At 43.1% G+C, this 11,385-nt stretch overlaps 1 protein-coding gene across 1 annotated transcript; it reads right to left on the bottom strand.

Moving 5' to 3' along the window:
- Positions 1–358: 358 nt before the first annotated feature.
- On the bottom strand, positions 359–8,644 carry PPIF (peptidylprolyl isomerase F). The gene is made up of 6 exons (XM_061380046.1): positions 8,324–8,644; positions 6,133–6,163; positions 5,150–5,238; positions 3,083–3,179; positions 2,192–2,267; positions 359–1,734 (listed from the first exon to the last, which is right to left on the bottom strand). The coding sequence occupies exons 1-6, from the start codon at positions 8,510–8,512 to the stop codon at positions 1,599–1,601; spliced, it is 618 nt and encodes a 205-aa protein (XP_061236030.1). The 5' UTR covers positions 8,513–8,644; the 3' UTR covers positions 359–1,598.
- Positions 8,645–11,385: the final 2,741 nt, after the last annotated feature.

An 11,385-nucleotide genomic window follows, 5' to 3' on the forward strand; every position in this document is an offset into this window, starting at 1 on the left:
GCCCAAGTAAACACAACAGGTTTCAGCTCCTCACACTCCTGCTTTCAAGAAAACAAAAAACTTTTTTTTGTGGTACTGTATTTAATTATTTTTCATTTGCAAATTAAGAGAGCACAACCCCCCCTTCATTATTGTATCAAAATGAAATAAGCCAAACCAACCCAAATTCATATTTTTAAAATGCTACAAAAAAAGGTGAAGCATCTATAGTGGAAAGAATAAAAAGCTTTTCAATTCCCTTTTCTGCAAAATTACACTCTGAATACTACCTTGTACACACAAGAATGCAGCTCTCAGTAGAAAACAAATCCAGTACAAAATAGTTTTAAACCCACATACTATCAGAATGCAATGGAAGTAAATTCACATTTGAAAAGAGCCATCACATTTTATTTTTCTCTTCAGCATCAAGATTACTGCACAAAACCAGTCTTTTCTCCCACAAGCATGAATACTTTACAGCCTTAGTGATTCCAAATGCAATGTTGTGAGTTTCCAACATTTGTTACTGCTCAAGCACGCCACATAAAACACAGCAGTTCATACAAATGAAATGTGTTTATCTGATCAGCTGAATTCTTTCCTTCTCGTGCATCAACCTCGATAATGATTTTGCTGCACAGCGAAGCTTTGCGATTCTGTGGTGACCAATTTTGACTTATGATGATGTGTGAGAAGAAATCACAACCCCAGTAACACCCCATGTGGGCTGACTTTGCAGGACCACCAGGACAAAAAATGCAATGAAACCTTTCTCACTCAAGCAAGCTCACTAAACTCTGATTACATTCTCAAAATGCAAAAATAGACTATCTATTGAGAACCGTGCTGTATTTCTTACAGACCCAGATCTCAGAGCAGAACCGCACTTCAAGTAAGTTCACAGTTGCATAATAAAAAAGTCCCAAGATCTTTTGGCTAATTTGTGGTTTTACTGCCCAGGCAGAGCCCAAGTAGTAGGCTAACTCAACCTATCGCAATTTATTTAACCCAAAAGTCACACTGCTCCACTGGAGCAGGTAAGATAGAATTCAGGTTTAAACAGTGGCCTGAGACTACAAAAAATAAGATTATTAAAACAGAATTAAATTTTTAAAACCTCACAATCACACATTAACTCTATTGCATAGACTCCAATTGAGACACAGAAAGAAAACACCTGACAGCCCTGAGAGCACTAGTTAGTATTTTTTTAAAATGAGACGAACAATAGGTTTTTATGAGCACCAATGTGCTATTTCTCTATTCTATCTAAGCCCTGACTACAGAACACTTAGTTGCAACTCCACCACCAGTCCTAACACCTGAAACATTCAAAAGCTCAGGCCAGTATCAACACTGCATTCAGATGACCATGCTACTTCTTTCGAAACACAATGGGATTCTATCAGATCAGTGTGGCAGAGTGACTACCACATCAGCTCATTTAAAACAAGTTTCAATTACTGTTTTTAATCAATATTATTCAACATAAATATAAAAGTTGGACCAAGTTACATGGAAAATGTGGTTCCACAGGTGCTATTCATGGGATCAGAAATGTTTTTATGATTCATTTTTCACAGCATCGAAGTTTTCATGAATGGTGAGGCAAAAGGCTAGGACAGCTGGCCACAGTCAGTAATGACAATCTTTTTGGAGGTTTTTCCACTCTTGGAACCAAAGCTCTCAATTTTTTTCACGACATCCATTCCTTCCTTTACATACCCAAAAACAACATGTTTTCCATCTAGCCTGTAAAACAAACACACAAAGGGAGTTTTACTTAAAATATCATAAAGACTGAATCAAACCAAGCTCAGTGAATGAATGTCAGCAGATCTTCGTAGCTCTCACATGCTGACCAAGTTTATGGCAAAGGCACCGCTGCTCTACAAGTGAAATACTTTAAGCTCTGGACTTAGAAGCATTCTGAGGGACAACTGCTTTGTCACCCCCACAGACTCTCCTCCCTCAAGTAGCACATAACCATTTATTTTCCATTGTAAGATAAGTAATTTGGAAATTAAAAACCTAACAAACAAACCAACCTCAAACAAACACATACAAAAAAACCCCAACCAAAACCCACCAAATCAACCAAGGAAGAAAAAACCCAATCAAACCACAAACAAACACAACCTTAAGAAAACCAAATGCTCCAGATCCAGGCATCAATTCATCTGGTTAATATGCAGTGCTGAGAACCTACCAGTCAGTTTTTGCAGTGCAGATGAAGAACTGAGATCCATTTGTATTGGGTCCTGCATTGGCCATTGAAAGAACACCTAGAACAGAAGCAGTAGCACCTAATTAGTTTGGCATAACAAGTACACAGTGGAGAAGACAATTTTCCTCCGCACATTTGGATTAAGATGGACAGACAGAAGATGGGATGGCCCACACTGACTTGCCTTTGACTATTCCCTCCAGCCCAGCCTCCCTTCTTTCCACAGCAAGAACATCAGTAATACACTCCCTTGTACACATTCAGAAATGTGATTAACATCAGCTAACCTCTACTGTGGTTCAACAGCAGCAGTAGCTTACTGTGAGAAGAAAGTAATAATCCAAAAAGAGAGACTATAGAATTGAATCAGTGTCCTTATGTACAGCTTTTCCTTTACTTTTTCTGTATTTGACCTTAAAAGGATGTGCCTATGTTAGTAAATAAGAAATCCCAGATTACTTTGTTTCAATGTTTACTTAGATGATTACTGGAGAAGCGAAGTCTATGACTTTATGCTATGAAAGAGGACAATAAAAGCAGTAATTTCACCTTTGCAGAACTTGTAAGTCAAATGCAAAAAAACATAAAAATACCGTATTCTGCAGTCCCTTTTACAGCAAGAGCAAGAGTGGCAATGTCACCTGTTATAGGCTGACTTACAGTGTCAGTCCTACTTTGTCAGTCTAAGTCTGCACAAATAAGCTCAGGCCAGGGACAATTTTAATTTTCCATTGTTAAACTTCTGGATATTTCCCTAACTAGCAAGTGTCCCTCCCATCTTTTTTTTTTTTTTTTTGTTTTAATACATCTTCATAAAAAATGTCTCATTATTGGTGATAGTCAGCAGAAGGTAGAAAAAGTATGTTTGTTTACCAGGTCCTATGTGCTTAAGTATGAAATTTTCATCTGGAAATCTACTGCCGTAAATGGATTTTCCACCAGTTCCATTATGATTTGTGAAGTCACCACCCTGAAACAGAAATTGCTATTAACCTTAATAGCACACAAGCATTACTTTACATCAGAAATCATGCTATTGAAAGTATACTCACTCCAATTTAAAATAAATAAAATGAGGAAATTGTCTTCAGGTTAAGAATGAGTATGGTCACGTGAGGATTTAAACCCGTGTAACCAGATGAAGGTACAATCAAGCTAAAAATAAATTTCTCCTCCAGATATCGCTGATATTCTCCAACTGACATCCATAACTGCGACAGCTACCTTTCTGTGTTGCCAGCCTCGCTCCCAAATATGATGCAATAAATGGTAGTAATAATTTTCAGAAACACCTCAAATGCCTCAAAACAAAATCACCCAAAATCACCACCATAGGCAAGACATCAAAACTTTCCTCTCTTCCTCTCTCTCTTCCAACAGGTATTAACACTGGTCTGGATCTCAATATTACTGTTTGCTACTTCTAAGTCTTGTTGTTTGTGTTACACTGCAGCTATTTTAGACTTCCCTCAGCTACATTCTGCTTGCTGAAATAGATGTGACCATCTGCCTTGGGTTAGAACACACAAAACTCAAACAAAAATCCCCAACAACTTGCAAGAGTGGCTACTAAACACTGCTCCCAGCAATCTGCAATTTCCTCTCCCAGAACAGACATTACAAAGAACTCACACCTAACAAGTATTTCGTATCATGTTCATCCTCCCATTCCCACCTTGAGTAATCTATTACAGGTGGTGCTACAGCTACTCTTACACAGGCCCAGAGGTATGCTCTATAGGCTGCATGCCATGTGGAGGCATCTGAATTGTCAAGTCCCAGGTATGATGACCTCAATTAGGCTATGCCAATTGCCTGAATCATATTAACACTCTACTTCAACATGTGGAAAGGCCTCTACTGTCCCCTCTCACTTTAAAAGATTTGAAACCTATGACTGTATTTCCACTTCAGTAATGACTTCCAAGTAATTCCTAAATATCAATTCATCTTATCACCGTATCATGGAGTCAGCCATGGAGTATCCCCATTTTGTGGGGTTTTTTATGGGGACAAAAAAGGCAGGTAAGAACAGACTTACACAGAACTTCACAAATTAGTGGCAGCATTACAGTAGGATTTCTATTTTTCTTATATTTATGTATTTCTGACCCCAGCTGGACTTCTAAACTTTGTCCCTTTGTCAGCATCACAAAATCTTACTTTCCATGTCAACAGCAAGAAAAGAGGTACTTTACAGCACACTTGCCCCCCTTCTCTTCTTAGAAATAGGTCATAAAATTATGGCCTCTTGTTCTGACAGCTGTGTTCTTCACTTAACGATAAAAAATTTCAGGAGGACCAACCATCACAGTTGTGATAATAAATAAAGCAGTTTAATACAACCTTCACCTCACTTTTTTTTTTTTTTTACAAATTTATTGTTTAAATCAAAACAAAATCCATTTCCAGTGTCTCATCCCAAAGACTGACCCCAACTAACCCTTTTGGTTCTCTCCTCCCCTCCACATTAGGGAGATGTTCAGGAAAAAAAATAGTATTTTTCTAAAAAAATACATTTTCTGTTGTGGACAGACTATTCTACTAGGAATAAATAAAGGACATGGTGTTTTCTTAGCTCACTCAGAACATAAGGTTGATTGTCATTCTACCCACAAACACTTCCTCCAAGGAAGTGTCATTTTGCTAAGCACTCCCTACACTAAAGTACACTGCTATACAAAAGAAGAAAGACTTAAGACAGTCTTTTTAAAACAGTCTACACATAACTTATTCATTCATACAAAAGATGTGCTAAGCAGCAGCCATAGCAAAAAAAAAAAAAAAAATCAGAGATGTAAGGCACTCTGCCAGTTCTTTATTCTGTAGTTAGCAAAGGTTAGAGCAGAGCCACTTAGAACATTACTAATCTGACTGGTTCTAAGAATATATAAATAACATGCAGATAAATTTAATAGCAAAGGAAACAAAAAGCATTACCTGGCACATAAATGAAGGAATCACTCTGTGAAAAGTGGATCCTTTATACCCAAATCCTTTTTCACCAGTACAAAGAGCTCTAAAGTTTTCTGTGAAAACAAAGCATAAAATATTATTTTGCCATATATGATACATAATATAATCAAACACACCTAGATTCACTATGTCCCAAGTTTATACACTGCATAGGTTTTTACAATATCTTTAAGGTGGTATTATTAGTTGTTTCCATTCTTTAAAAGCCAACTCTGTTATAACGCTGAGAAAACAAAACTTGTTTGGCCTCAGTACAGGGTACTAACACCATCCTTTTCCATCTCCATTTTATTTTGCTGTTACATCTTAACTCCACACACACACCCTGCTCCCAAACCCACCACTCTGGAGTCAAAGGTTTCATTTTATGACTTTTATGCCTGTATTTGCTACAGTAACTGTGAGGATGATGGGGTTTTGGTTGGTTGGTTTGGTTTGGTTTGCTGTTGGAGTGGTTTTTAAGGATATTAATCTAACAGGAACTGAAAGAAAAGTACAAGTTTTTCAGACCCACTAAATAAGCAGATGTGGAAGGAAGCACGTGATAAAACACAAAAATGTTGTAACATGGGTGCGCTAATCAGGTAGTGACTAAACCCTATACACGCTTTCAAATCGCCAAAAGACACCATCCCTTTGGTTTACCCTTTCCGATTTGATTTGATTTCAATGCAAACTAATGTGCTTTTAAACATATTCACCACTGGCAATCCAACATACGGACTGCACCATCTTGGTGCAAATTACAGAATGAAACTACTTGGAACAACAAGAAATAACTCCTCACTAGCACTGTTATGACAAACTTCACACCATACTTCTCTACTTAACAAATGGGGATGGAACATGGGAATAGTTTCCAAAAGGTAAAGGAATATTCTTGTTCCTGCAAATCACAATCTAAATCTTAAATATTTAAGTATGAAATTCTGGAGGTGCTGCCTTACCTGCTGTCTTTGGAACCACATCAGCTTTCAGCTGTTGAAGAAAGACAAATTAGTAAGTCAGCTTTGTCATACATATATAGAAATCTTCTGCATGGGAGGCTGATACAACTAAGCCTTCTTCCCAGTGTGATAAGCTAACTGAAATCACAAGCCACTCAGAATTCCAATAACAGCTTAAGACATTGCTAGTAATTAAAAGTATGTCCTCAATGCAGCTTTTGGCTGGTTAACAAAGAGCAACTTGAGCAGTGCCTAATGACTTCATGGATCACAGAACAATTTAGCAATAACGAAGAAGAATCTTTAACAATGGAACTCCAGGGACTGGATCATAGCCAGTTTGGATACAACTGGAGAGTCTCCCCAGCAGAAGGTCACCTGTAGAAATCTGCAGAAAAGCAAAGGAAAAAGAAGAGCAGAAACTGTCTATCATATACCATACACATACATACACTTTTGTTACCAACAAAGAAATCTGATTTTGATTAGTATGCATCTTTTTAACAATCTTAAACCTGTAGAACACTATAATTGATACAACCGTGGCCATACCACATCAGACCAAAGTTTTCTCTAGTCACACATCCTGACAGTAACCAGCAGCAGCCTCCTAGAAACAGTATGGCTGTGGCAAGAATCAATGTTCCTTCCCCAGGATACTCTCCTTGGATGCCTGTAATTTGCAGCTGAATCTAAGCACAACTTTGCCAAATATTGAAGGCTTTGGTGCTTCAATGCATTCTGATTTTCTGTAAATTGGGCAAACAAAAAATCTTTAAACACGGAAATTAAATACTGCAACAAGCAATACAGTAACATCAATGCTATTTTTTCTAATACAATCGAGCTATTTACCAAATCTCATTGACGAATAAGAAACTTGCACAGCAATACTTTTACCTTTGTCTCCTTCAAGTGCTACCTCTGAGAACAGGACAGCTGCTAGTATCCAATTAATTTATATGCTGACACTTTCAATGAAGAAAAATAAATTGGGCTCTGGCCTCAGGGGAGCCCCTTTCAGAGAGAACCCTTATGAACTATGTTTAAAACATCTATTGACACAGACCCAGAGTGGGTGCTGGAGGCAGAAGGCCACAACCAATTCCCTCAGTAAGGAGCAATTTGGAAGCGCAGCATTCCCCATCTAGTGCGTGGTTCTGGAGCACAGCCCTCATTCCTCCCCATGCACAACACGTTCATTCAGAGGCACGTGCCCAGCCCTAAGGATATGTGGTACACCACAATTAAAGTTTCGGTGCTTTTGTAAGAGCAGAGTGTGCTGCAGTTTGTATGTTCAAGCCTTCTTTAAAGGCCCAATTATTTCACAGGCCGAATGTTTAACGACAGAGCTGGTTGCTATCTGGCTGCTGAGCCGGCTGCCAGTTCAAACAGAGCTGTGCAAACCCTTCAGGGTACGCACAGCAGCAGTACCTCAGAACACTGAAAACTGAGAACCACACAGTAACTGGCCCGGAAAAGGGGGAAAGCAGGACGGAGCTGGAATTGTGGCCGAGGACCGCTATGGCACCATGCCCCCGGAGCAACCAGGCGAGGGCCTGGCTCCACACTTGCAGCGCAAAACCCAGAGCCGCGCTAGGGCTTCGGGTGCGCTGTCACTGCGGGAACCGCGCCTGCCCCTGTCCACCCAGCGCTACCTGCGGTAGTGAGCTTATCCTTGTTCAGCGTTTCTGCTTTCACACCATGCCTCCAGGACTTCTGCTGCTGAGGCTCCCTGCCATGGCATGGCCCAATCCGCCCCTCAGCTCAGGAGCCGCAGCCGCCCCGAGCACCAGACCCCTCAGACCCGTCCCGCAGGGGTGACCCCAGCTATGGACACAGGAGAGAGCTACCGCAGCAAATCGAAGCCAAACACTCTATGCCGCTCTCTTCCAGCCCCTGCCGGCTTCCCACCTGGGAGGGAGCCACTTCTGCACCATCTCCGCCCTGGAAGCGGATCCAGCAGCCCCGGGGGACCGCGACCCCCCGGACCCTTGAGGCCCACACCGGCGGCGGCCATCACCTTCCCCCGGCTCAGGAGCCGGCGCTGTTAGCCTCGTAGCCACCGCCCCGTTGGCCTGCCCTGACCTTGCCCTCACCGTCCGCCATGCCCAGGTGTCCCACCGCCCTCGGCTCCCCGGGCATCGGCCCCAGACCGCGGCTGAGCTGCCGGCAGCCCCCGCTCTCCTACCTCTAGCACTACGCGTCCCAGCGGCTGGTTGTCAGCGGACACGTCCATGTACACCACCGGGTTCGCCGAGCCGGCGGCGGCCGTGGCGCAGCCACGGGCACCGGCCGCACACATGCAGGCGAGTCCCGACGGCAGCAGCAGGCTCCCGGACGGGCGAAGCAGGCGGCGGGCAGCGCTTAGCGCCAGCATGCCGCGGGCGGGCGGACTGACTGACACGCACCGGCACACATGAACACGCGGCCAGGGCTGTCGCGGCCTTTTATGGGCTCCGCGCCGGCGCCACAGCGCCCGCTGAGGGCGGCGGGCGGCGCGAAGGGCGAAATGGCGGCGGGGGCGCTGTGGGGCAGAGCGACTCCCTGCGGCGGGAAGGAGCCGGCGCGCTAACCCCGGCAGCGGTGCGCGGCGCTGTGCCTGGTGCGGAGAGGGGCCTGCGCCGCCCGCCCGTTCGTGCCCCACCATTCGGCAGCGGTTTCTGGGCGCTGCTGGGGCATCTTTGCTTGTTCCGCACGTTTCTCCCGGCCCCGAACGCCAGGGGTAGCGGGGAAGGGGAGTTTCTGCATTTCGTAATGCCGGGGGGACGCCTTTGGGCTTGTCCTCGGCGGGAGAGGCAGGGGTGCTGCCATGGCTGGGTGATGGGGTGCAGGGCAGTCACTGCAGCGTTACTCACCGGCAGCGCCCAGCAGGGGAATCACGCCATCAGCACACGAGGAGGCAGAGGCGTGCTGAGCACGCTCCTGTGGTGTCACCCGGGCAGCGCAGACCCCGCGGGACCATGTCATCCTTCCGTAGCCGGACCCTGGAAACCTGCCATAGGGATCACAAAACTGAGGAGAGGTGGTCCAGGTTAAGCAGTTTATGAAGGGAACTAGGGTTCACCTGTTATACGAAAATATTCAGTTTTCATTTTAGTTTTCCCAAGTTAGTAACATACCAAAATACTTGGTACATGTCTCATATTCAGATATAATTTTGAAATTCTCTCCAATTGCCATCCTGATAAAAATCCTGTGTATAAAACCTTACAGAAGTTTTCCAGATTCTTGATGACACAGAATGTCTTCAGTTTGGTCCTGGTCTGTAAGGTCAAAGATCTTCCATCAGCAGACCAGTAGCAAGACAACTGTTCTTATATGCCAGCATACGTTGTCTCTAAAAGAACTGCTTGGGGTATTTTACAATCTGCATACATTTGATTTCATCCAAATCATTCATGGTGCAGTTCCCCCCAGCTGGGTGAACAAAACCTACCATTGCTGTGCCAGCACTTCTGCAACCAGCAGGCATACCGCTAGTAATGCAAGCCCACAGGTATCAGAGAACAAGCTTTAGTTTTTTCATTGGAAACAAACAGGAACAGAAGTTCAGTTCTCCATGACAGGCCCATGCAAGTGTCCTACGCCTACAGCATTCTGCCCCACTACGCCCAAAGCAAAGGACACCCACAACGTCTGATGCTTTGCATTTATGATAACCCTTGCAATTAAGGGGACACAACTGGGTCTCTGGTGAAATGAACTCTGCACATACATGACATCCTGTCTGCTTGTTTTGCTCTTTCAGCTTCCCAGGTGGAAACAGGGTTTCTATTAAAACATTTCTAAAAAGGATGCATGGGTTTTTACAGATTATTTTAAGGCAGTAAGTCACCAGAACAAAGTAGCATGTATCTATAGCACTGCAGGCTACCCTTGTTAAAAACTATACCCCTTGAACGTGGGAAAATAGATCCTGAAGCGTCTCTTAAACAAAGAAACAAACAAACAAAACCACACACACACAAAACCTGAACACCCACAAGCAAAAAACACAAACTGAAAAACCCAAGGGTGATTCCAGTAGTTATGGACCTGTAATTTTCACATTCCTTGTATTATAAATTAAGTTATTCTAATGAAGGACAGAGCACCACAACCATGTAATGCAATATGACACAAAGAGAGCCCCTACATCAAGAACAGGAAACTTTCAGTCCTGCCTAAGTTCTTTGTTGTCAGGCGGCTAAAAGTGACTTCACCAGTGACATTCACTGAATCATCAGAAAGCTGCCAGTCAAGGCACTGCCCTGGCCACAAAGTTCAGATTACAATTACAGATGACTGAGAAATCCTAGATAGACACTGTTTCCCAGGCACACACTCCAGAGAGACCCACGTTTCGTGCCCATTAACTGGAAGGACATCAGGACATAAATTAGAAAGGTTTTGAGATAGCAATTGAACAGCTGGCGGTATCGTAGGGATGGCTGTAGCACGTACAGTACTTTATAACTACAGAACCACATCAGGCTTTGCAGAAGGGTCAATCTTGTCCCAAATCCTGGTTTAAAGGAATGCCTAAGGAAGAGTGAAAACGGGAGGTTTGTTATAGGCCAGTAAGCTTTCAACCTGCTACTGCTTCCACTGCAGAGAACTCCCCGAGTCGGATGTGACTTTGGTATATAGTAATTTTTATTCCTTTTCCCCAATGTGACTTACCCACTCATTGAGCCTGTCCTAGCTCTCAGCATCAGCAGCTTCCATGGCAATGAACTGGAAGGTGGCCTCCACAGGCCTGCTGCCCAGCACATCAAACATTTGTTTGGTTTGAGTACTGTTCCCATTAGCTTTGTCTGATGTGCCCTACTTCTTGTACTGGAGCAGACAGGTTGATTGGTACCCATCTTTGTCATACTGTGCATAGTTTTAGACTTACATCTTTTCTCCTCTTGGTCATTTCAAGACCAAAAACTCACAGCCAACTCAGTTATTATTTTTAAGACAGCTGTTCCATGTCTTTGGGATCATCTTTATTGCCCTTCTCCAAGCTCTTTCCACTTTTATGGACTTTTTTAAGATGAGAGGATCTTTGCATGGTATCCGAGATAGGGATGACTGATTACTTTAAATCTACAGTATCATGCCAGTGTTTTCTATTACTTTACTAATAATCCAAAGGTGAATTTTGTTGTTGTTTTCTAATAGTAACCAAATCAGTACACATTTTCTAGTTACCTTGTGATTGGTATCCTCCCAGCTTCAAGTCCATTTTAGGGAAATTCTAACTTCACTCAATCTATTTATTCT

Source organism: Neopsephotus bourkii, unplaced genomic scaffold (assembly GCF_033783945.1).
Source record: "Neopsephotus bourkii isolate Nb327-2 ecotype Australia unplaced genomic scaffold, CSIRO-AGI_Nbou_v1 NB_1783, whole genome shotgun sequence".
NCBI lineage: Eukaryota > Metazoa > Chordata > Aves > Psittaciformes > Psittacidae > Neopsephotus > Neopsephotus bourkii.

Excerpts from the sequence above, each read along its gene's own strand:
- PPIF (XM_061380046.1), bottom strand. The coding sequence starts at position 8,512 with ATGCTGGCGCTAAGCGCTGCCCGCCGCCTGCTTCGCCCGTCCGGGAGC. Across the intron at positions 5,239-6,132 it reads TGTGGTTCCAAAGACAGCAG|AAAACTTTAGAGCTCTTTGT; the intron begins GTAAGGCAGCAC and ends TTGTTTTCACAG. Across the intron at positions 2,268-3,082 it reads ACTTAAGCACATAGGACCTG|GTGTTCTTTCAATGGCCAAT; the intron begins GTAAACAAACAT and ends CTTCTGTTCTAG.